Source organism: Myotis nattereri (genome assembly GCF_964212035.1).
Source record: "Myotis nattereri genome assembly, chromosome: 3".
Taxonomy (NCBI): Eukaryota; Metazoa; Chordata; class Mammalia; order Chiroptera; family Vespertilionidae; genus Myotis; species Myotis nattereri.
The window spans coordinates 50815099-50841401 of record NC_138077.1 but is presented as its reverse complement, the minus strand read 5'-3'; the positions used below and the strand labels follow the sequence as shown (position 1 = coordinate 50841401).

At 41.0% G+C, this 26303-nt stretch overlaps 1 protein-coding gene across 1 annotated transcript in view; it reads left to right on the top strand.

The window, feature by feature from the left end:
- The window catches only part of ATP13A5 (ATPase 13A5), a gene marked incomplete at its 5' end in the record, with an annotated part of 106004 nt that overhangs the window by 41752 nt on the left and 37949 nt on the right, over positions 1 to 26303 (top strand). Inside the window, 9 exons of the mRNA XM_081087045.1 lie at positions 5630 to 5800; positions 8201 to 8358; positions 11018 to 11206; positions 15379 to 15440; positions 16942 to 17092; positions 19425 to 19511; positions 20352 to 20508; positions 22456 to 22573; positions 25781 to 25905. Of these exons, the coding sequence (XP_080943171.1) occupies positions 5630 to 5800; positions 8201 to 8358; positions 11018 to 11206; positions 15379 to 15440; positions 16942 to 17092; positions 19425 to 19511; positions 20352 to 20508; positions 22456 to 22573; positions 25781 to 25905 (1218 nt within the window). The remainder of the gene's footprint in view (positions 1 to 5629; positions 5801 to 8200; positions 8359 to 11017; positions 11207 to 15378; positions 15441 to 16941; positions 17093 to 19424; positions 19512 to 20351; positions 20509 to 22455; positions 22574 to 25780; positions 25906 to 26303) is intronic.

Sequence of the window (26303 nt, the reverse complement as noted above, 5' to 3'; positions counted from 1 at the left end):
GGCAGGGCGCAAAGATTTTATCCAGCCCTGCTCTCTGTAGATGGAAATCTGAATCCCAGGTGTCACTGGGAAGGAGACTGAGTTGTACCTTTGGGGAAAGGCAGTGTAATGGTTCTGTTCTTTAAACATGTGTTTATTTGTTTATTTTTTTAAGAGAGCAGAAGGGAGAGGAAGAGAGAGATGGAAACACCAATGATAGAGAGAAACATCATCCATTGGCTGCCTCCTATATGCCCCATACTGGGGATTGAGCACACAACCCAGGCATGTGTCCTGACTGGGAATAGAACCAGTAAACTCTTGGTACATGGGATGATGCTTAATCCACTGGGCAACACTGGCCAGCAATAGTTCTGTACTTTAGAATCGTATTTCTAGATGATCTCACTGAACAGAAAGCCAGTTTTCTAGTTATGATTTAAACTTGTTCTCATTTGTATTTTGTAAAGTTCACTTGAATTTGTGTAATTAGTAAAGCACTATTTGCAAAATATTCCTTAGGCAAACACACACACACACACAGAGAGAGAGAGAGAGAGAGAGAGAGAGAGAGAGAGAGAGAGAGAGAGAGTCCTAATGAGAGAAGAAGAGATTCTACAGCAGCACAGAAATAGAAACTATTTGTCTTTTGTGCTTACAAATTGTTGCATTTTTCTGTTTCCAAATTGCTAAAGACATGAAAACACACACACACACACACACACACGCACGCACACACACACGCACATGCACACACACACTTTTTAACATCACCTAAATGTAAAGGGAGTCATTATCTATTCCTAAATTGTTTAACACAAGCTGGTTTCAAATTAAAAATGAGTCTGCTTAATTTAAAATTGAGAGAAGAAAATGTGGTAAACACAAATATATTCAATGTAATTGCAAAATAACCCTTTAATGTGCTGAAATCTAACTTTCTTATAATGACAGTGATGAGGTTTGCATGTTAATCAAATCCTTCATCTGGGATGTTGCCATAGTACCCACTGTGCAAACCTTAAGCCCAAGAACTGCCCTCCTCACTCAAAGGCAGTGACTGTCACATTTCCCAGCAGCCTGCCCATGAGGAATGGCTTCCCTCATTGGTGACGGAGAGCCTTGTTGTGGAAAAACAAGGTAGGGTGGAAAGCAGTATTTACTCGCCTAAGTCTGACTCAGTGTGGAGTTCTCGCCTGGATTCTGAGGAAAACTCAGAGAGTTCCAGAGAAGTAGAAATGGTAAACAAAACTCTCCTTCAATAAATGTGCAAAATTGACCTAAAGTCACCTTAAATAGTAAGTGACTTTTCCTAGGGTCTGTTTCTAAAAAAATAAAGTCACCAGCATTAATATCTATATAACTTAAGTACTGATACAAGTAAATTTCAGAGACAGACACATAAAACAGAAATATTGCTTTCTCATTCATTGCTTCAAAAAGAGCAAGTACCACCATGCTCTAAATACTTGATCACACAGCCTACATAGATCTTTCCACTCATCCACTCATGTACATATTTGGGGAAAGGATGCTGATTGAACAAACAGATTAGGGTTAACTTCCTGAAAGTGAAAATGTATTCCTAGAACATTGGTCCACAAATGTGACTCAGGTGGTTTCCCCCATTTGCAAAATAGACCTTTACATATGTAGAGGTCTTTATTTTATGTAAGAACAGCAAATACTCCTAGCATCTTCATACATTTTACAAATAACTTTTATATATCACTTCACTGTGGCGTAAAACAAATTGACTAGGAACTATTATAATACCCAATTTACAGATGAGGAAATGGAAATGAAAAGATACTAGGGCTGCTCAGCTAGCAAGTGAGAGAATTAGAATTGGAAATGGAATTGGCATTTGTTCTCAGTCAGAAGGGGCCATAGGAGTGAGGAGGAGGATTCTAAGGTGAGCAAAGCTGCTGCTGTGATTTTTTTGTGATTGCCTCATCTCCTTTTCCCCTCAGCTGCGTATTCCCATCCATAGCACATGCCTGTTGTAAGATCTCCCTCCTCATCATCTCCTTAGCCTCATCCTATTGCATTAAGCTCAACTAAGCAAGAAGCTTCACTTTATTTTATAGCTACACGTAATTATTATTTTGGTTCCAAATTCTGCCTCCTTTGGAAGTGTGCATTGTGAAATACCTGGTATAAATCAAACAGTTATCCCCATGAATTTGAGGTCCTTCAGATCCTAGTCTGGCAGCTGATGTTGTGCAAGGCATCGAGGAAGGGGATCTAGTCTAGGGCAGCCCATCCTTTCTGGCGCCCCCACTTCACTCTGGGCTTGGGAAATGTCCCAGGCTTATCTGCCTGGAAAAGGAAGCAGATCCAGGTGCCTTTGGCTCTCGGTTTCCACAATCCAAGTTTCCTTTGGATTTTCTTTCCGCTGCCTTTCCAGGGCTTTTTATTTAGCTAGCGGAGTAGTAGGAGAAAGGGGGAAGCTTTGTTCTTACTCTCTAAAATTTATGATCAAACTTACGAGTGACTTTTGAAACCAAAAAACTAGTTTTCTACTCCTCTGTCCTTTGTTTCCTGCCTCTTGAGACAATGGTGCCTTTTAAGATCTAGCTCCTCACGAAGCAGTCAAGAGGCAAAAGGGAATACCATGGGGGAAATCCTATCAGCATTTTAAAAATTTCTCTTGGCAAAATAGCTGACTTTTCTTAGTTCTTATACGTATTAGACACTGTGCCAACATTTTACGTGTGTTATTTCATTCAATCCACAGCTATATAAAGGTGGGAGAACCTAAGGCCTAGAGAGAGTGAGTAATTTGCTTAAGGTCACAAGACTTAGAGGTGGTGGTGCTGATATTTAAATTCCTTTGTGTATTTGTTCATTCATTCATTTCACAAAGGTTTGAGTAGCCCTTACTATGGAGCAGACACTCTACCAGATGCTGGGGATATAGCAGGGAACAAGGCAGATAAGATTTCGGCCCTCCTGGAGCTGACTTTATAGTGGGAGACAGAAAATATGAAAATAGGTAAATGACATAAGTTTCCAACAGTTGAAAGTTTTATGAAGAAAATAAAACACTTAAACCCAGACATTTTGACCTCAGAACCTGTGCTTTATAACTACTGCTTCCTCATTCTCTTAGGAATAATTGGGGTGGGAGGAGGGGAAGGAGGAGGAGTAGTCACTCTGCCACAATCCCCTTCCTTCTCCGTCAGAGAAGGAAGAACTACTGATTTATTTGAAACGCATGTGAGGGCAGTATGCCTGATCCAAGTTAGACACAGCCAGGAGTGGGGCCAGAACTTCTGCCATGTTGCCATGGCAACGTGGCAGAAGTTCCCGCCCTGTAGCTGCTTGCTCATTCACTCACTCGCTCATTCATTCACTCATTCACTCATTCATTATTCACTCACTCAGCAAACCCTCTCAGGTCCCTCACACCAGGCCAGGCACTGAAGTTGAAGCAGGAAAGACAGAGCTATGTCCTCAAGATGTTAGTAATTCAGTGGGGCGAAGCAGGCACTGAACGAGGCAGTTATATGCACAGATGCAGTGTACTGGGTTCGGTGAGGGCTATAACTAACGCCAACTTTGTTCTCTTGATAAAATGGGGCCTCGGGAGCCAGGCCGCCCCAAGCCTGTAGGCCTGTGCCTAGGCCAGGAGTGGCCGGGGTCCCGGAACATGACAGAGGGTGCAGATTGGGCTGAGGGGTCTGGCCCCACCCCTCACCCTCACCCCCAAGTGCACAAATTTTTGTGCACCGTGCTACTAGTTCATCTATATAAATATATAAACATATAAAAGCCTAATATGCAAAGTGTCCCCTCAGGAGTTTGGCCAATTGGGAGTTTGATCACTCGCTATGACATGCACTGACCACCAGTGGGCAGCGCAGAATAAAGGAAGGCCCTGACCCTCCCCATGCATGAATTTTATGCCCTGGGCCTCTAGTTAATTATAAATTGTGAATTAATATTCTGTGATCTAAAGGCAGAGAAACATTTGTAATTCTCTAAGTATCTGCCTTTGCAAAGGTTGATTTAAAAACAATGTGACACAGCAATTTGGAGATTTGCCAAGAGATTATTTTTACAAGATCATTTAGAATGCAACTGATAAATCCACACAATGGATAGATGTCATAATAGTTCTAAAGAAATGACTTAGGGGCAGTGCTTGGTATAGGGTTCATGGATCTTCCAAGTGGATGAACACATCCACTTGTAGCAGGGTGATGCACCCCAACTCTGGCACCAGGGGCCCTCCCAGCTTTTGCCCTATGTATCTCTTCATCTGATTGTTCTTCTCTATCCTTTAACATATCCTTTAATAAGCTGGTAAATGTGTTTGCCTGAGTTCTGTGAGCCACTTAGCAAATTAATCAACTCCAAGGAGAGGGGTAGTGGGAGCCGCAGGTTTATTGGTCAGAAGCACAGGTGACAACATAGATTTCCAATTGGCATCTGCAGTGAGGTGGGAGCGGTCCTGTGGGACTGAGCGCTCAACCTGTGGGATCTGATGCTATCTCTAGGTAGATAGTGTCAGAATTGAGGTAGATTGTAGGACAACCTGCAGGCATCACAAAATTGCTTCTTGTGGGGTCAGAAGTGTTGTGTGGTAGTAGTGTGAGAGTAAAGGATAAACATAGGAGGGAGGACTGGAGGGTTGTTGTTGTTTTTTTAACTCAGGAAGTCAAGGCAGATTGTGGTTGAGAACTTATTAATAAAAGAGATTTATTAGTCCCACTGTAGCCTCAGATCATCCAGAGAATGTGTTTGTATTCCAAAGAGCTAAATAATTCACAGCTTATCCATGGTTAATGCAACTATTATGAGTCAGACAGAGTTTACAAGTGAAATCAGTGGGACCTAGATGCAAGAAGAGTTCCAGACTGACTAGGTGAGGTGCATTCACAAGGAAAAAACATCAGGACTCAGAGAATGATTCTATGAAAGAGTAGAGCAGAGTATGGGAAGAGGAAGAATTAGTTGTAAAACTGATTTAGCAAAAGAGTGGTACCATAAAGAAATAGGAAAGCCAAGAGGAAGTTTAAGGATGAAGATATTGATATGGACTTCAGATATGATGAGGTGGAGATGCTAGTGGGATGTCCAGGTTGGGATGGACAGCCCATGATTGGGATAAGAGCCCAGGAGAGAGGCTACTTACTTGTCTGGCTCCCTGGGCTTTAGGAGGGCAGGGTTTCTGTCTGTCTTTTTCATCATTATATGCCCAGCACTTAGAACAGTGCCTGGCACAGAGTAAGCACTTACAAATAGTTGTTGATTAATGGGTAAATGGGCAGATGAATGGGTGAATGAGAGGCAAATAATAATAACTATGTACATGTTTTTTGCTCCTTTATTGCCTAGAATAGTGTTGGGCTTAAAGAACACTTGGGGAATGATTATAATGACTCTTTTTGCTAAAATAGGCTGTTTTTAAAATTATAACTAGGTCAGATGTTGGAAATATAGGAAGAACTTAAATAAATATTTGAAATAGAATCAAGTGTCCCACATTTTGTATCCTGTATCCCTAAGAACAGTCACCTGACTCAGGGGATGAGCATTCAGACCCGATTAGCTGTGGTCTGTATACTTTCTTGAAACTGGCACGCACCAGCTCTAAATAACTCGAGTTCACACAAAATCAACAAAATACAATCTTCTTTAGGAGAAAGTATACCCGTTACAAAGACGCCATTGCCCCACATGGAGAATACAATGCCCTGGAAATCCCACAGCTCAGAGGACTATCGGAAACATGTTCTTTTCTGTGGCACAGAAGTGATCCAGGTCAAGCCCACTGAGCAGGGGCCAGTAAGAGCAGTTGTTTTGCGAACAGGTGAGTCAATTCCACTTTTGTAAGTTTAGTCTATGATTGAAGGTGGGGGAATTGGATTTGGGGGAATCTTGTTGTGATTATGAAGTTTGCCACATTCCGGCAATAACAGCCACACTCATTTTCAATCAGGCCCTTATTCTAAGTTGCCACCATTTTTCCACCATTTTCAACTGAACGGTTCATTGTTAAAACCCTTGTAGATGATGAATCAAACACAGGGATAAAGTATGTATATCCTCAAAGGTAAAAGTGTGTTCTTGGTTTTTCTTGTGTCCTTCGGCTTCTTGTCTTCTCTTCTCTCCACCCACTCTGAGTACCAAGAAAACAGTTTCAACCACTATCACTTGAGAGCATTTTTTCTTTCAAAGAGTTGCTTGCTCGGCTATTAAGATCCCTGCTGGCTATCTCCACCTGGTTGCCCCATAGACACTCCAAAGTCAAGGCATTTAAACGTGATCTCGTTCTCCTCTAGCACTTCTTTCTGTTGACATCACCACCATCTGGTAGAGTCTTTATATTTATCTTAACTCTTCACTTTCTCCAGTACCAAATAGGGCACCACATCCTGTCCACTTCACAAATACGTCCTGAGCCCTATCTCCCTCTCTTTCACCCCCATTGTGTCCAGGCCTTCACCATGTCCTGTCTAAACCATTACAACAGAAACATTTCTTAACTGTTGCTTTCAACTTTGCCTCAAATACTTTTCCTTATGTTTTGTTCAACCTTTCTCTAACCTATTTCTCAATCTGTCACCAAGTCACATCTATAAAACATAACTTGAAGCAGCTTATGCACATCATGCTTAAAAACTTTTCAAGATATTAGAATTAGTCCCAATCTTTCACATGACATCATATGGCCAACACCTTCCATGATCTGTTCCAGCTCTGGTGTTCACCCCTGACCTGTATTTCTGCCACTGGACATAGTCACAGACCTAAAATGCACCTTGCACTGTACCTCTCTACTACTACCTGATTTTTTTCAAATTAAAAAAAAAAAAAAGTTTTGTTCAAACTATTCAGTGGGCAGGAGAACATCTCTTGGCCTGCTGACAAGCAGAAGCCAAGAAGGGTAGAGATCATGAAAACGACCTGATTTGAGCTTTTAAAGTGCTGAGGCAGTGGTTCTCAACTTTGGCTGCACATTAGAATCACCTGGGAATCTTGTTAAAATCCTGATTTCTGGTCCTCATCCTCCAGAAATTCTGTTTCTTTGTTACTAATGACGAGGCCCAGAAATCACGATTTTAACAAGATTCCCAGGTGATTCTAATGTGCAGCCAAGGTTGAGAACCACTGTGCTAAGGTAACAGGGTACAGGAAACTTTGCCCCTTTTCTCCAAAGCCTGAAAAGCCATGTTTCGGGAGACCAGGTGTCCATTAAGTAGTGGGATTAAGGCATGTTTTATATTTATAATACTGACTCATATCTAGAATGTATAGTAGTCAACCTTAGATATTAATAACTTAGATATTAATGAGTATCTACTAAGTGCTATGCACTGAGGACTCTATAGAAAAAAAATCATGAGGTATTCCTTGTCTTTAAGGAAGATTTATGATGTGGTGAGGGACACAGATGGATTTATAGCTAACTCAAACAAAGAGCAGTGTAGATGTCTTTGACCAAGTGTTATAGGCATTCCAAAAAGCAGAGAGATTATTTTTGATATGAACTATAAAAGTAGGACTCTGAAAACATGAATTCGATGAAGTGGCATTTTGAGCCACCCCTGATAGGAAGGATTTAGCCAATCATATCAGAGAGCTGAAAAGACATGTTAATTTACATCTGAAAAACACAAAGGAAGTAAAGCACAGGGGTCTTCTGGGACCAGTGAGCAATTGAGAGATAAGTCTAGCAAGGAAGGGGTGGGACAGCTTTAAGGGGACCTCAGATGCCATGCCTAGTTATGTGAACTTTATTCTAAAAAGTGGGTGTTCTGGACGGTTTTTGAGCTTAAAAATGACATGATCAGAGGCATATATATATTTAAGAAGTTACTTGCCTTGTGCATTGTTTTTCTCTTAATTTTCTATTATTTTCAATACATATTTGGTCTAAAACTGCAATGTGAGCTCCTGACACAGTGACTCGCAAAGAAAGAGAAACCAAGCAGGGCTACGGGAATGCTACTTCTTGTGCCCAGCGAATTGTGAGGAGAATAAATGTAAATACACTGTTAGGCCACAGCAATGCTGTTTTCATTCCATAGTCAAATGACCCTCCTAACCAATTCTTTTTTTTTTTTTCTACCCCCTAACCTCCTCCCCTCCCCCCCCCCCCGCCCCCGCCCCGCGCCACCCTCCTAACCAATTCTTAATTCAATACAAACCATTTTTGGTTTGGAGAAACTAAAGGGACCTTCCTCTGCCTGTAATTATCTTCATGCAGGTTACAACACAGCCAAAGGGGACTTGGTGAGATCCATCCTTTACCCCCGGCCTCTGAACTTCAAACTCTACAGTGGTGCCTTCAAGTTCATAGTGTTCCTGGCCTGTGTTGGAGTTGTGGGTTTTTTCTATGCCCTTGGTGTGTATATGTATCACAGAGTAAGTACTGAGGGTAAGGGTTTTTAATAGTATAGTTTTCTCAAGGAGTTTGACTTACCACTGAGTCCTGTTATTCTGTGAATCAATGCTGTCCAACAGAGCTTGCTGAGATGATGAAAATATTGTATGCAGTATAGACACTATCTAGTTTGGTAGCCCTTAACCATGCATGCTTATTGAGCACTTGAAATATGGCTAGTGTAACCGAGGCAGTGAATTTTCTATTTTATTTTATTTTCATTAATCAGCCATTTGTGGTTAGTAAAAATTATATTAGATGGTGCAGCTACAAAAAGTTGCTCCTTTCACCACTTAGATGGGGATAAGAAGTTACTGCATTAGTGATACCCAAGCCAAATAGCTTCAGAGAAAATACATATCTCTTAAGTCTGATGTGATGGGGAGGATTTCGTTAATCAGATCAGAGGGCAGGAAGGCCATACTAATTTGAGTGAGCAAATATAAAAGAAGAAATGCACACGGGCCTTCTGGCACCAGCAAGCAATTAAGAGATTAAGTCTAGCAAGGTAGAAAGAGATCAGATTGAAGGAGATCCTGAATGTCATGCCTAGAAATATGGATTATTTGTGAGTGTTGACATATTTGAGGGTGTACTCTGTCCAGGGAATACTTAACATACCATGCAGGCAATGGTTGGCCCTGTGTTTTGTTAGGTTCTGAGATGAAATTCAATGTCTACTTTTACAGAGCTTCATGCTGCATGGATTCCCACTTCCTTTTAAGATCCAGGGTGTCTGTTTCATTTGAATGTCTCTCTCTTCATAGCTGTGATAGCTGGAGAGGGAAAGGTTGTCACAATGATCTCTGAGGTCCTTTCTGGTACTGAGAGTGTGATTCTCTTGTGAGCTATGTCATCTTTTCTGTGAGACATCTGAGATCTTAACAGTGTAGGCTCAAAGGAAAGAAGAAAAAAATGTGAATAAACAGATTCAAACATGGGTATGAAACTGAGTGGAGGTGTCCTAGTTATAATGCCCCAACTGGTAGCATCAAGTACATTCTCTATGTGTGTTGGAGGGGGAGAGGGGTGAATATTATGGGCAAAGACACGGTCTTAAGAATAACTAGGCGATGTTCATGCTCCCATTTGATCTCTGATAGTCCTTTCAATCTGAAGTAAGACTCCGTGGAGCACGTCTGGAGGAGGCCAGGGTATATTGGCAGGAGTAGAATGGACCCTGAAAGAATGAGGCAGACTGTCAAACCCCGGGGGGCTGAACTTTGAGGCAGGATACCAGTTTCAAATGGGAGTAGGAGTGTTCAGCAGGAAAACAGGCACAAGACCCTGTCCTGAGACCGGGAGGTGCTGGCAATGGTGGGGAAGGAAGGTTTTCTGGGCAGGACTCAACATCTAATATGCACCAAAGCAACAAGGCTAATTACAGACCCCATCTTCTTGGGGTAAAAATCTATGGTGCTGTTGACCTCCTTTATGTGCACTGGTTCAAGATTAGACAGGGCCGAGTCCTTACAGTCAAAACTCCTCTGTGGCTGTGGGAGGGAAAAGCAGGCAATTATGGATTTTGCAATAGACTGAGATTGGACCAAAGATGTATCTAGCAGCCATTGCTACTGAATTTGAAGCTGTGATTTCAGTACTCAAAAGAGGACTTTATGGTCAAACTTATGGTTCATTTAAAAAAAATAACACCTAGGCAAGGTTGGAGAGGATTGAGCCATTATATCTAGGGCATGTGAAAAAGAAAAGAAACCACCCCATGACTTGATCTTGGCCCTGCCTTTACCAGCCTGTGAATTTCTTCAGATCTGCCTGGAATCTTGACTCCAGGAGAACTGGCTTGTTAGTAAAACACATTGGTACGCATTTGTGCCTTGGAGTTGGATCAACTAGAGTTCAGATCCTCATCATTTAACTAACATGAGGCCTTGAAGAAGTTAATTTTTAATCCTTGGTTTCCTCCCTTATTAAGTGATTAAGAAAAAATAATGGTACATACGTCATGAGGTTATTGTGGAGTAACAAAGCAATGTGTGTGTGCCCATTTCAGAGTGTGTGTGTCCAGTGAGGGCCAGCTATTTTCATTATTGGCTTCCCTATAGCACATAATATTTGCTGAGATCTTGGCAAAATATTGGTCATAGTTTTTAGCAAGTTATCATTTATTCAATGTGTGTGCTGAGCACCTCCTCTGTGTCAGAAACTGTGCTAAACTCTCTATCAAGAGATGAATAAGATAAATTCAAAGATGAGTAAGCTACAGCTGCTGTACCCAAGGAGTTTGTGGGCTAGAGGGGGAGAGAGGTTTATAATCCAAGAGTCAGGCCACTGTGTGAAATATAACTCTAGACTAGTCCCAGTGCCCTGGTAGACCAGAGGGTGTATGGATGGGCCAAGAAGGGCTAGGCACTCTGAGTGGAAGGAATGCTATGTGGAGAGAAACCGAGGCAGGAAAGGTCATGGAGAATGTGGGGTGAGGACCAGAGTCTCCTGTGCTCTGCAGTGAGAGGCAATTTATTCATTCGTTGAGCACAGCCAAGAGAACCCTCAGCCCTGCTGAGAGAGCCAGTTCAGTAGGAATCTTCTGAGTCATTAGCGCTCCTGTGTTGGGGGAGACAGTGCCAGGAAGGGTGCCAGCCTTCTTGGCTGGGCTAACCTGTGTGTCCTTCCCCTCCCCAGGTCTCACCAAGACATACCATAGCCATGGCCCTGCTCCTCTTCACCGGAACTGTCCCTCCAGTGCTGCCAGCTGCCCTGACCACAGGCATCATGTATGCACAAAAGAGGCTGAAGAAAAAGAAAATCTTCTGTATCTCCCCACAGAGAATCAATATGTGCGGACAAATAAACCTCGTGTGCTTTGACAAAGTATGAACTAAACTCTGCAGTTTGGCAATTGATGGTTTTAGAGCTGGGAAGAGCCTCAGAGAATGTCTAGTCTGGCGCCCTCATTTTACAGATGGGAGCACTGTGGCCAGAGAAGGCCACATAGTGAGCTCCTGTGAGATCATGTTTTAGAAGCCTGCTGTGCTGAGGCCCAGGAAGTGGGTCAGCCATCACTCGTGCATTTCTTTCCTGTGAAATTTAATACTTTTGGTCCCTGTTTTGAGTTTCTAAACAATCTCTTACTGTAGTAACTTATAGATATGACTGCTGTTTTAGGCAAAAAAAAGAAAATATGAGGGACATTTTGATTCCCTGAAGTGCTTTGTCCTGAGCTGAAGTGAGCATATTCATTTCTCTGCCTCATAGCTTCACTGCTATAATGCAATGGCCTGGCTTGTTCCCTCGGTGGTATCTTCAGTTCATTTGCATTTGAATAATTGATAAAGGCTTGACCACTTTTTAATTAACCCACTTTGGTAGAGGGCCTCATAATGAGATGTTCCTAGCTCTTGAGAAGTTCATGGTCTAGCTGAGGAAGCAGGTAAATGGAAGTGAAGATGATGATAATGCCGTGAGATGCATGCTTAATGCAGGTATGAGTGGAGCATAGAGGTGCAGTTACCTGGCTCAGGTGGGAGGTCATCTCTGAGCTGGGTTTTGGTTGTTAGATAGAATGGGCCTAGGCTCAGAGCCAAGCAGCCAAGAAACATAAGGATGTGAGGGCCTATAGCACAGGAGGATAAAGTTCACTGGGGTGTGGCTGGAATGTGGGCTGTTCGGTAGGGAATGCAGCTGGAGAGGAGGAGCCCAATTGTTCAGTGCCTGATGTACCAAGTTAAGGAGCAGGGCCTTGTCATGAAGCAAATGGGAGTCCTTCCCATTTTTTTAAAAAAGACCAGTAACATTTTTTAAAAAATATATATTTTATTGATTTTTTACAGAGAGGAAGGGAGATGGATAGAGAGTTAGAAACATGGATGAGAGAGAAACATCGATCAGCTGCCTCCTGCACACCTCCTACTGGGAATATGCCCGCAACCAAGGTACATGCCCTTGACCAGAATTGAACCCGGGACCCTTCAGTCCGCAGGCCGATGCTCTATCCACTGAGCCAAACCGGTCAGGGCCAGTAACATTTTTATAGGTGTGTTTTAGTTATTCCAATGGGGGCGTTTGCTAAGAAGGGATAGAAGGGAGATAGGGCTGAGGCAGGAGGTTATCTGGGGGTAACTGAGGAGCATGCTCATTGTCCTAGACAGTGAGGTCAAGAATGGAGAGTAGAGGACAAACTGGAGAGAGAGGAGCAGGCTTGCCAAGTCTTCATCCCCAGTTGGAAGTGGCATAGCTCTTAGATTGCTTTGGTTCTATCCTCTTTCAGTTTCCTTTGGCAAAGGAAATCCTCTCTTGCCATCAGTGAGGAGCCAGTAGGGTTAACTTAACAGTAGCTTCCTTTTAGATTCAGGGCCAGATAACAGCCCTTTGGACATTTTCTGATAGGGACTCCCATTACTTACTCCAGCGACATCATTACTGTTTAGAATATAGGAAGGGGATTTATAAAATATGTTCATTATATTTGGCAATTTCTAGAGCTAATTTTACACAGGGTGTTTATCTTCCTATGTAAAGCTTTTTCCTCCCCATCCTCATGTGCTTCTTTGCTAGTCTGTGTTAAGGACCACTCCTCAGCAAGCTTGGCCAAATTCCTGGTGGCATGACATCATGTGATAATGTAAAGGAGTCCTGATTGGGAATTAGCAAAATGAGAGATCGAATCCTGAATTTAGGCTAACTTTCTGCATGACTTTTGTGATAAGATTATCAGTTTCTTTCTAGCTCTCACATTATAAAACTCTACCAGCACGATGTTGGAATAAAAGCACTCTACAATTAATTGAATTATTGAATTTCCATCTAGTGCTGTTTCAATTTAGGAGATATTTACCACTGGGTTTCTGAGTACACTTGTTCCCATGTGTATCTCCAGTTAATGTCGGTTTGTTGTAAGTTCTCTAAAACAAGTTCCCCCTTTTCTATTCAATTCAGCCCAAGACTGGGCTAATATTTATGCCAAGAAGTTTTCTTTATCTATTTTATTCTCTTTAGAATCTCAGCTATAATTTAGGTTTCTTTCTATTTTATGGTCAGCTTTAGTATATTATGGTCATTTTCACGCAGATAAATAACATGGTACCATTTCTATTTGCTGCCGTACCATCTCTATTTTCGTGTTCAAAATATTGATGCTTAAAAACATAATCTAATCACCAGAAAAACATCTCAGTTTGGATTAAGTTGCTAAGTCTTTTTGAAATGGAACAACTCAAGGGGATTTGGAAACACATAGGTTGTGTTTCTTATAAAATGCAGGAGGGAAATGAAGCAAATAGCTTTTCTTGTTTTTGCCCTTCAAGAAATAACTCACACAGGCATGTTAGCTTTCTATAAAGTCCAAATGAATGAATACAACAAAGATTCCTTAATTCTTTAATCTAAAAATCAGTATGGGCTTTGTCTTTCCATATACTTTGCCAAATTTATTTACCATTTGTCGTCTAGTGGAAGACTCTAGATGACTGGATTCTGGCTCTTTCTTTCTTTTTTTTTTAATTTTTTTAATATATTTTATTGATTTTTTACAGAGAGGAAGAGAGAGAGACAGAGAGTTAGAAACATCGATCAGCTGCCTCCTGCACATCCCCCACTGGGGAAGTGCCCACAACCCAGGTACATGCCCCTGACCGGAATCGAACCCGGGACCCTTCAGTCCACAGGCCGATGCTCCATCCACTGAGCCAAACCGGTTTCGGCTGGCTCTTTCTTTCTTATTTACAGGCCATTGTGTCCTAAGGCTGCTCCGGTCACCTGTAGCCTGTGATTGTGTCTACCTATTTACTCAGTTGTAAGAATTGAAAGCATTGTGATCACTTCACTGTAAAGTACTGTGCTAATGTGATGTGCTGTAATGATAGAAGATGTTGTTTAGTAGAAAACTGAAAATTCAGTGTCTTATACAGAGATGACCTTTAAAAAGTACGTCAGAGACCCAGGTGTCAGTGTTGGAATAGGATATTCCCCAACACTTGGTAGTACTCTGCTTCTTTGATAATGTTGACGCAACGGTGGCCAGCTCCTTACTCCAAATGGGTGTTAAGCAGGCCTAAAGCTGTTAGCGTACGTACTGAAGACATTGGGATATGTAGTTCATGACCAACTGTGAAACAATGAGCAAATTAAAAGTGCTATGATTGTCCTCAGTTCTGTTTTGAATTCTCTGTTACATTTTCTGATAAATACTCTCCCATAATACAGCAAATCAAATCTTCCAACTATTTTCCTCTTGACCTAACAATAAAACCCATTCATGGGCATTCATTAGTATTCATTTAGCACTTTGTTGCTCTTTTTAGTCTCAAAGCCCTTTATCAACATTTTATTATCAATATGGAAAGTCACCATATCACCCATATTTTAGGAAATTGTGTGAACCAGATGGCAGACTGTGAACTAAATAGTCTTAAAAAGTAAAGAAAAAATTTCTGAGCTCTTCTTTAGAAAGATAACAAGTGCCAACTAAAAGCCAAAGCTGGTTCTTATTAGATATCCATTCACTGAACTTCTCTCATTTAACAACAAGTCAAAACATTAACAAAAACAAATCACTTCCATTTTGTTGTAATGGTTAGTAATTAGAATCATCTAATTATCAACATGGTCTTTTGGGAATCATTTGTCACCTGCTGAACCTTTCTTTCAGGTGCCCTTCTCTGATTTAAAATTTGATACTTCCAAAGAGAAGGCTTTGGATAACTGGATCTACTTTAATTTCTTGGGAACTTGTTTATTTATGTATTTTTTTCTTATAATTTTAGTGATTTTAGAGAGAAAGGGAGAGGAAGAGAGAGATAGAAACATCAATGATGAGAGAGAATCATTAATTGGCTGCCTCCTGCATGCCCCCCACTATGGATCAAACCCACAACCCGGGCATGTGCCCTTGACCAGAATTGAACCTGGGACCCTTCAGTCCACAGGCCGATGCTCTATCCACTGAGCCAAACCAGCTAGGTCTGGAATTTGGTTTTTATGTGAGTCATGATATAATTAAAAGCTCCAAATCTTATGCTAATACCGACTCTATTTTTTCCCCCCAGACTGGCACTCTTACAGAGGATGGGCTGGACCTCTGGGGAACTGTCCCCACTGCTGACAACTGGTAGGCACCTTCATGAAGAAGGAATGTGTGATTGGTGAGGCTGCCTTGGGGCTACTCAAATCCATTCTTCCAGTGTTGAGGGATCAATGCCCCATAAAATACGTATAATAATTGTCTGGAACCAGCTCCCAATTATTCTAATTTTTTAAATTAAATGAGTTCTAATTTCAGAATTAGACAGGGAAAGTAGGCCTTCAAGCTCCACATGAAAAATGGAATAGAATGAGGTTAGTGATTAAGAAGCTGAATGACTAAAACAGAGCAGTAAAGAGTGAAATCAGGACTGTGCTTAAGTAAAAACTGCAAAGACTTCCTGGGCAGCTAGTGTGGTAGGGAATCCAGAGCAGAAGAGCTCCATCTCTTCCCTTAGTTTACACTCCAGAGGAATGAAAGGGCGCAGAGTAACAGCAGGCAGGCAGCACGCACATCGTTGCAGGAGACCCATGGTCTGGGCCTCAACAAACTACCTGGCTCTAGCCCTACTCCTGAGTCTCTTCCCCTGTCTGTGTACAGGTCCAGTCCAGGTCTTCGTCCAGACAGGCAGGGCCTCTACTGGTCTGAGTCACAAAAGGGGAAAAGGATGTTTGTAGTTTCAACCCTGCCTCTCACTCCCTTGCCCCTAGTACTCTGAAAATTTTGGGGAGATAGAAACATCTAGATATAATTTCTATTTAGCTCTAAGACTGGAGGAGAAGAAGGTAAACCAAACCGGTCTATTGTCAAAGAAGAAAACAAGCTTTAGATGCTGGACATCCATGCCAGGAGTTTCAGGGAATAGGGGCAAAGGCCAAAAGGCTGAGTAGAGAGAAATATTGCAGTCCATGCATGCTTTTACTTGAGCCACCGGGCAGGCATCCTATTCACCTCCTCTGCACCAATGGCTTAGGGACTTCTTGCCTCTGGTGTGTGACTTCCTAGAGACAGCTCTGGGGAGTTTGCAGGAATCAGCTCTGAGCCTTACAGTGTGCCTTCCTGAGATGCTGCCATCATGTGCGCAGGCTACAAGTACCCTGACGGAAGTCCCTGTGATTCTATACGCTGAAATGACAGCATTGATTGACCAGTGGCAAACTATTGAAAAGGAGATTCACATCCATCTCAAAGGATGGTTTTCTGAACAGCAATGTGCAGGCAGAGCACTCCAGTTAGAAAATAAGGAAGCCAAGTGAGCTGATATCTGCAAACTCTCCAAGGGCTCAAGGGCAGGGCAATACCTGTGCAAATGTAGAAATCGCAAGATGTTTAACTTGGGTCTGGAAAAATTGTGCATCAAGGACACCAGTATGAGTAGAATCTGTAAGGTAACATAGAACTGAAGCAGTCAGGGCCTTGAATACCAGGCCCGTGTTTAAACTTTATCATACTGGACATGGGGAGCTATTGAAGGTTTTTGACATAGGGATTGGGTATTATTGAAGCTCCGTGTTAGTGAGATTTAAGGGGCACAGGTGCAAAATGATTTTGTTGAAGGCCTTAACTTAGTAGTCATTTTCTTTACCAGTTTCCAGGAAGTCCACAGCTTTACCTCAGGCAAGGCTCTGCCCTGGGGCCCACTGTGTGCCGCCATGGCCAGCTGCCACTCTCTGATCCTCCTGGATGGGACCATCCAGGGAGACCCTCTGGACCTCAAGATGTTTGAGGGCACCAACTGGGTAAGATGATAGTTTATTGCTTCAACAGAATGAAGAAAACATGAAGAAATCCTTACTGGGAATGCTAAAGCTTTTCTAACTTTGGTTGAAACCCAGAGATTTATAACCATGCACAAACAAAGTCTGATCCTACCTGAATTTTCTAGCCTCTGTGCCAAAGGACTCTGTTAATGAGTGCAACATGAAATAGGGTTGCATGATCAGATGGACTTGGGAACTGCTGTTTAAACAAAATTAAATCAGTTTCTTGACTGCAAGATTTCTTTAATATACTGTGGTGCATTGTGAATATTCAAGAGAGACTATGAAATGCTGCATTTCCCAAACCTATTTGACCACAGAAACCTTATTTATGGGCCAAAATCTGTTTTGGAGAAAAATATTCTTCAAAACATCCTCAGAGAAACAGTAGACTAAAGCAGTGCTGTCCAACATAGTAACCACTTATCACATGTGGCTAATGAGCATTTGAAATGTGGCTATGCAGATGAGGAACTGAATTTATTTTATTTCATTTAAATTTAAGTTTAAATATCTACAAATGGCTGGTAGCTACTGTATTAGACAGCATAGGTTTATACACCAAAGTGTGTGTGTGTGTGTGTGTGTGTGTGTGTGTGTGGTGGTGGGGGGGGGGCGCTCTCAGTCCAATGGGTTCAATTTTCTGAGCTGAGTGTGAGTGGTAGTTGAAGGTCATAAACCCATCTTGGCAACTGTCATGACAAGGTGGTAAGGCCTCTCCACTCTACCACTCTCTAGTGCGGACCCCAAATTCAGAACCAAGGCTCTGAGTCTGTGCCTCCTCATGCATTTGAGATTACAAAGCCTCGCTCACAGACTTATAGTGAGCATTGAGACTGTGAGCCTAAAAGGGCCCCATGTATTGTAAAGTGCCCCACACATGGAGGGTATTAATGAACGAATGAATTAGTTACTTACATTCTCCTGTCCTCCAAAAAAAATGTTCTAAAGCTACTTAGAATGATACATCAAATATAGGACAGCATTTTAAACAGAGTTGTAAAGAAATGGAAACAAATTATTGTAAGGACATTAAGAACATCTCACAAAAAATGTAATTTAAAGATGTATGGTAGGAAAATTGTAGCTTTCTAGAGGCCAGAATAATAAAAAGAAGAAACCTGTTAAACAGGGAAGTTACTGATATCAGTACATTCTAATGAGAGCATTTGTTTTAGAGATATTTTTGACACCAAGACAAAACAGTACTCACTTTCCTGGATCTTAATGGGGAGGAGTCAGGGTAATTATTATAAGCAATGTCCTACCAACATCACTAGAGTTGGCACAATAATGAATTACACAGGGCCCTTGTTACTATATGTGACTTTGACCCTGGTTTTAGTAGTGCCCCCTTTTCCATAACAGGAGGGTTGACTATCTGCACAAATGACAGATGCGTTAGGTTTGTGTGTGGAAACATAAATCATTAATATTAACTCTGTCAGAACTGTTTTTAAGAACAGTTATATCCACCCCAAACAAAGCATAAAAGTGCAAGAATGTTCATCAAGTTTAAAGCTGGGTGAGAAGCAGCCTGGAGTTAAGCATCTTTTGGTAGTTAGGAACCTTTCATAAGGGGGAGGGAAAAAGTCCTTAAAGACTGTAAGAATTTTAGCACTGGAAGGGATATTAGAGTATTTTTCAGAAGAAACTATGATCTAGAAAAATGTAGCAATATTTCCAAGGTTAAATAGGTGACAGAGCGAACATCACTATTGTCTCTTATATTCTGATCTTTATTATGTATATATTTGACTGATTTTCCCATATATTAGGTTAATATTAGTTTCTTAGGTGGTATGACTTACAGTGTCATAATATCCAAAAAATATAAAACTTTTTGAAATATGCTAACTTGCTAATTATCTAGCTACCTAATTAGGCTGGTAGCATGGGTATAGCATCAGAAATACTCCCATGTTTATCTAAAGACCCAATCCTAAATCATCTGAAAGCTAATGTGCTCAGTTCCATTGAAGAGTAAATCTCCACCTAAGCCCTCCTTCAATTACTAGACATACCATTTAGAAAGAGCCATTGGCCTATAGCTCACACTTCTTCCATCAATCACTACTTAAAATGCAGTCACAATATTTCTGGCTTTTCCACATTCTACAAGAAGATCCTTTAACGTAAATCAACACAACAGAAATCTGACAATGGGGTGTTAAGATAATTGGCCTAGAAGAGAAAGTATGTGAAAAGGGCTTTGGAAAGATTAAAGTGCTATGCAAATGAGAGAAATTTCTTTCTTATTTTTCCCTAAGGAACCTTATGAATGTTTTTTTTTTTATTTATTTTAAAACAGATAATGGAAGATTGCAATGTAGACTACTGCAAATTTAGGATGTCAGACTCAAACATAATCATAAAACCAGGACCGAAAGCCAGTCGGGTATGATTTGCTTCTTTCAATCATGTAGCTCTTTCCCCTTAAAACAGATGAAACTCCCCTGAATTTCACATATTTCTATATCCCTATTATTTTGCCTTACTTTAACAGTGTCCATAGTCGGTTTGCGTATTTGTTTACTCCTGAGTTTATCCATTAATTCATTCAACACCCACTGAGTACCCATATACGCTAGAGCACTGTGCTCGGTGCTAAGGGATGGGGTGATTTCAATGCTGGACACGTTGGGCTCTGTGTTGGAGTACACGGGCTGGTAGAAAAATCAATAGAGGTACAAATAAGTATAATACACTGTGCCAAGTGCTATAATAAAGGCCAAACAGAGCCACAGGAATCCAGAGATCGGCGTGGGAGAGAAAAGCACCACAAAGGAGGGGTTTAGGATTTCTCCAGGCAGCCCAAGGAAAGGGCCTTGCAGACAACTTGATGAGGGAATTGCCGTCGAGGGAGCCAGAAAAATACCAATGTTATGACAAGTACACCGCTTCTGATGTCCCTGAGCTCATTGCAAAGGAAACCCTATTTGTTGGTGTGTGTCTACTAAATCTCACTTAAAAGCTTCTTAAACGCCCCTTTTTTTCTTTTTAAATTTTTATTGATTTTTAGAGAGAGAGGAAGGGAGAGGGAGAGAGAGATAGAAACATCAATGAGAGAGAAACATCACCAGCTGCCTCTTGCACACCTCCTACTGGGGAACCTGCCTGCAAGCCAGGCATGTGCCCTGACCGAGAATTGAACCATGTCCTCTTGGTTTCTGGGTTGACGCTCAACCACTGAGCCATCCTGACTGGGCTAAACGCCTTTTTCTTGGTCCACTCTCAGAGTCCCGTGGAAGCTATCACCATCTTGCGCCAGTTTCCATTCTCGTCAAGCCTGCAGAGGATGTCTGTGGTTGCTGGGCTAGCAGGCGAGGATCACTTCCATGTCTACATGAAGGGTGCCCCCGAGATGTTGGTCAAGTTCTGCAGATCCGAAACAGGTACTAACTGGCACATTTCCCTTTCGGGAGTGAAAGTGCTTTAAGAGTCCAAACACATAAAACAAACAAGCCTAAGTCAATAAGTGCAGAGGTGGTTGTTTTCTCAGTGTGTGGGAAGTGGGACTCATAGATTTGATAAGGTAGACATGATACTTTCAAGGCAAAGAGGCAGAGAGTAAATGCCCAGCTGTGGTCCAGCTAGAAATGCCCAACCACAATGGGGTATCAGAGAAGGAGATGCGAAGCGAGCATCAGGAGCCAGAAGAGGAAGCTACACAGGGCTCAGAGAACCAGCGTGGGTGATAGTGAGAAGCACTCAGAAGACAGAGCCAAAGGGAGAGGCTGGACACTAGACCAATTCTACAGAAGGGGTGTTCTGTCACCTCCTGGGGACTGGCACCTCTAAAGGAGACTCAGAGACATCAATGGAAGGAGAATGTAGAAAAGATAAGTTGTAGAAAAAAAAGTGATTACAGTAAATTAGATGGTATTAGAGCAAGGTAATAGATCATTTTCACAATAATTTCATCTTTCTGGGCCAGATTTTGAGCTGATTTGTATTGTTTCATAGTCTTATAAACATATGCACCCTCTAAGCAGCAGCCCAGGTTTATATGAATACTGTTGCATTCAAATGAGTTCATTTGGATAAATCGGCCTTTTCCTTTTGATTTTCATCTATATTCGCCTTATGATTGCTGATATCCATCAACTCGTGCACAGAATTTTGATTTGGCAAATGATTCCTTTAACTTCTCTCTCTACTTGGAGTCATTTGTGTCTTAGAAGTACCTCCTTTTTCTTTGATCTTCATAGCTCTCATTAACTCTATCCTTTATAGATTGATGACCTATACTTTTCTTTCTACTTTTTCAACCACACAGATATAAGTATCTCTTTGACATTTTAACCAGTAGCTATTAATCCTGCTCTGTCAGGTTTGGTGTCACTTGTCACCTCTTATTCTTCTGGTAGTCCTTCCAATTCTTCCTATTGTTCTAAACTCTGATCCTTTACAAATGCTAATGTCACCTTCAGTGATTTTTTTTCCCCTCCTGTACTTAAGAAATAGAGAGGTAGGAGCTTCCTTGAAATTAGACCCGCCTGCAAGATTACTTCAGAAAGTCTGAGCTGAATGGGTACATAGAGAGCTACAACCCCCTCCTTTTTTCTATTGTAAAATGGAGGTGCAGAAGTGAGACTTAACATGCCCAAGGTCAGAGAGCTAGTTGGTAATAGAGTGGAGACTGGAAGTCAGTGTTTTGCTACATAAGCTGCTAACCGCCCATTATACTGTGCTTCTTCCTAATGCCTTTACAGGCATACTATAAACCATAAAGATTTTATAAATATACTATCATTAGTTATGATTACCATGCAAAATACACACGTGTTGACATTGTGTCATCCATTATCTAAAGTAGGGATCGACAAACATTTTTGTGAAGAGCCAGGTACTAAATAATTTAGGATTTGTTACCACATGGTTTCTGTTTCAACTGGTCACCCCTGCCATTGTAGCCTAAAAGCAGCCATAGACAATGAAACTAATGGGTGTGGCTATGTTCCAATAAAACGTTATTTACAAAAACAAACAATGGGTCAGATTTGGCCTGTAGTTCACTGACCCCTGATTTAGAGAATCGATATTTCTCTCATTTCATCCAGTTTGATACAATCCTGAGGTCTGTCCATACTGAATCTAGCCAGTGTATTTGACACTCAGTTGATGACCAGAACATCTTTGGCATTTGTTTCTGTCAGAGTAATAAGAACACACTATGAAGTGTTTGTGGCCTTTAACTAGAAGCTGTGGTTTTTCTATTAAAGTATTTTTATGGAGTGAAGGTTAAAACAAGGTACAGCAACTGCATCCCAGAGCCTTGCATAGGAGTTCAGTGACCTTCAATGTGACCTTGCATTTACCTGTCTTTTCTCTCCTGGCAGTGCCCAGGAACTTCCCACAGGAACTGGGGAATTACACAATGCAAGGCTTCCGTGTCATTGCCCTTGCCCATAAAACCTTGAGCCTGGAAAAGCTTTCAGAAGTGGACAGTTTATCCAGGTAAAAAACTCAAAAATCTGTTCTGTGTGAATGAAGTGAAGGAGCCCCTGGAGATGAATGGATAGCTCAAATCATTAAGAAAGTTCTTGGAGATGAAGACTCAATCTCATTCAGCTCCTTAATTCAGAGATGGCTAACAGTGAGCCACATCGGGGGGACTTGATTAGATCACAATGCTGGTTAGTGGCAGAACATGGTTGGGGGTTGAGATGTCCTGACTCCCAGATGCTAGTAGCAAATTCTCTCTGCCCTGAATTCCATCATCCCAATAAAAATGACCAACACTATTTGGGAGGACTACATACAAAAGAGTTGAGGGAAAGAGACAGTTGGCACCTTGAAAGTCCTCCAGAATCCTTTAGACTTAGGTTCTTTCAGGACCCAATAATATACCCCCCTCAGATCTGAAGAGGTAGTGAGTGCAAACTGCATTTCTTATCTATATACATAAGAGCCTAAGTGACCAAACAACCGGTTGACTGGTCACTATGATGCCGCAGTGACTACCAGGGGGCAGGCACTCAATGCAGGAGCTGCCCCCTGGTGGTCAGTGCAGTCCCACAGCCAACCTCCCGCGGTCCTCGCACACACCACCATCCCCCATCAGCCCAATTTCCAGCCCGGCCAAGGGACCCTAGTATGAAATATAATTCAGTATCTTTAATTACATTACAGAGATGAATTGTCCTCATTAGAGGATAATCTGAAGATCTTTTTAAATGTTTCTCAATTTTTAAAGGCTGTTTTTGAATTTTCTATGACAAAGAAGTAGAGAAATACTGTGAAAAATTGAATAATGAATCATCTATGTATCACTTATCTTTGGTTTTGTGTGGCTGATATATACTTTTATGTAAAACTAGCTCCCCTACAAAAGATACGGATATTCTTGGTTCAACATTAGTATTTGCAACGTAAGTCTATCTACTGGAATGTAATCAGTAATCATTCTTATAGTGTCAACTTCTCCTATCTGTAAAATGCAGGATTGTATGGTCCCTAAGGAGCCTTTCAGCCATGACATTTTAATCTTCTAAATAGAACCACAAAGCTCATTTTGCAATGTATGAATGGCACTCTCAGGTTTAACATTCAAGGTGTTAGTTATTCTTGAGCAAGCATAAAGACCCATCACACACAGGATTGTATAATTTTTCAAGACACAAATTTTAATAACGAACATTAAGATCACGTGTGAAAGGAAGATTTATGTAGCTTGACATGGAATGCAGCCACCACCCAGCTGCCACAGACAAAGACAGCTGTGATGTTCTTATTTAAAAGCTGCTACTGAGATAGACTTTATTCTAAACATACCAAAATAAAAAAAATAAGGATAAAATGTGCTAGATTTCTAGCCATCTCAGATTTCTAAGAGAATTTCAGGAGTCTAGTATGCTCCTTGGAATTTAGTTACTATTTTCAAAGAGGATAAAGGGATAGGGTTCTTGATATTTTTTAGAATCAAATCATATTTAGTTAAGTTTTCCAATTAGAAAATGAAAAACTTCTCAAAAAAACTGCCATCAGAAAAGGAAATAGAAGAGCTTTATGAGATGACTTAGAAAATAAAACACAAGCTATAAAACAGAAAAAATATTTGATCAAGATGTCCCCTTTTATTGGTTTAGCAATGTTCTATTGAGCTTGACTGTGTGAAATGCTCTTTGAGGCACTGAGGATTCAGAAGTGAGTAGAATAAAATCCTTGCCCTCATGAGCTTAAATCCTAATTGGGGAAAATAGATAATAAAATATACATAAGCAATATAAAAATATATATGTATATAGACAGATAGATAGATAATATACATGTATACAAAATAGACCTATACAATATTGTCAAGTAGTAAAAAATGCACATAGGGGAAAAATAAAGCAGGTTGATAGTATTTTTTAAAGATGACAGGGGACACCCTTTCCCATGGGGTGATCAAGGAAGTCCTCTGAGGAGGCAAGCTTTGGACAGAGATTTGAGTAAAGTGAGGGAGAAAGGCATACAGCTATCCAGAGGAAAAGCTTTGCAGGCAATAGAAATAGTGGACACAAGGGTCCTTATACAGGACTTTGCTAGAAATGTTATAGAGTCACAAAAGTCCAGAGTGCCTGAAATGGTGAACAAGGAGAAGAGCTATAAAGTAGGGATGAAAACCAGAATTAATCAGTGAGAAAAATTTTGGATCTTCCTTTTAGTTCTAGTTAATGAGAAAGTAGTAATCCAATTTATAATGGAAATTCATGAAGTTAAATGATGGGACTTCAACAAGTTCTATATTAAGGTACCTTTTCTTTTATAATATTTTATGAGATCACTAAGACAGGATTTATATTTGTTTATCTGAGTATTCACCAAAGTGCCTAATACAAGATCTAAAATCAAGTAGTTATTTAGTGAATGGACTTTTGAAGGAAGGATGTAACAACTTAAATTCTACTCCAGATAGAAGTGTTCTTATCCAACTTTGAATTATATTTTCAAGCCTCCAATTTCAAATTCTGAAAACTATTCAAATCCTTGGCTAATATCATGTATCAGGTTACAAATAGAAGTTGAAATGAATAATAGCATATTCACCTATTACTATAGTATCCTGTATGCAGTATGTCTTAACACATGTGTAATAAGTTGAAATTACTTTAAGCTCAAAAAAAGGTCTTGGAAATGAAAAATATAAATGATTAACAATATTTTTAAAACCCAGAAGAGTTGGAAGAAAATCACATTATTTTAAAAAATGGAGTTGAAAACTAAAGGCAGCTATAAGATATAAAAGTGGTTGTTGCTTCTGAGAAGTAGAAGTGCAGTGTGAAAACATGGTCTTTTGGTTTTCATTATAAGTTTTTTGGGTTCTTTTTGAATTATTAAACACTAGAGGCCTGGTGCATGAAATCTGTGCATGGGTAGGGTCCCCAGGCCTGGCCAGCGATCAGGGTTGATCGGGGCCTTCCGGCTGCCAGCTGGGGCCTTCCTTCCCCAGCTGCTGGCTGCTGGACAGGGCCTGGTGGTCAGCGCACATCATAGCAAGCAATCGAACTCCCGGTCTACCGGTCGAACTCCTGAGGGGACACTCTGCATATTAGCCTTTTATATATATAGATGAGCACATAGTACATTGATAAAACTTAGAAATTTTAAAAACAAGAAATAAATCCAACTCTTGAGGCTATATAAATAAGCCTTAATATTCACTTTCTCCTGAATCCATAGAGAGAAGGTGGAGTCAGAGTTAACATTTCTGGGACTGCTTATAATGGAGAATCGCTTGAAAAAGGAAACCAAACCCGTCTTGAAGGAACTGAGAGAGGCCTGCATCAGGACTGTGATGATTACCGGTATGTGTGTCTGGAGGCCTGATAAGCTGAATGTCTCCTGGGCATAAGAAAAATACTGTGTGAACTGAGTTCATATGACTGAGGCAGAAAGAAAGATGCTTTGCTGTCAAGTTTGTCACCCCGTAGTACAGTTACCTGGAAACATGTGTAGCTCCCCCAACACCACCGTGAGTTTTGGAGGCAATTACTATATCTTCTTTTCTTTGTCTAATGCCTACTCTTTCTACCAAAATCAGTGTACTGCTAAGGGATCCACAGTAAATGCTTAAACACAAGAATGTGTTTTCATCAATAACCCCCCAATAGACCTCCTTGTAAAGGGTGTGAGACTCGGCCGGACTGTCCTTCAAGGCAGTGGTGATAGGCGTGGCGCCTGATAATCAAACTGAAGCTTGGCC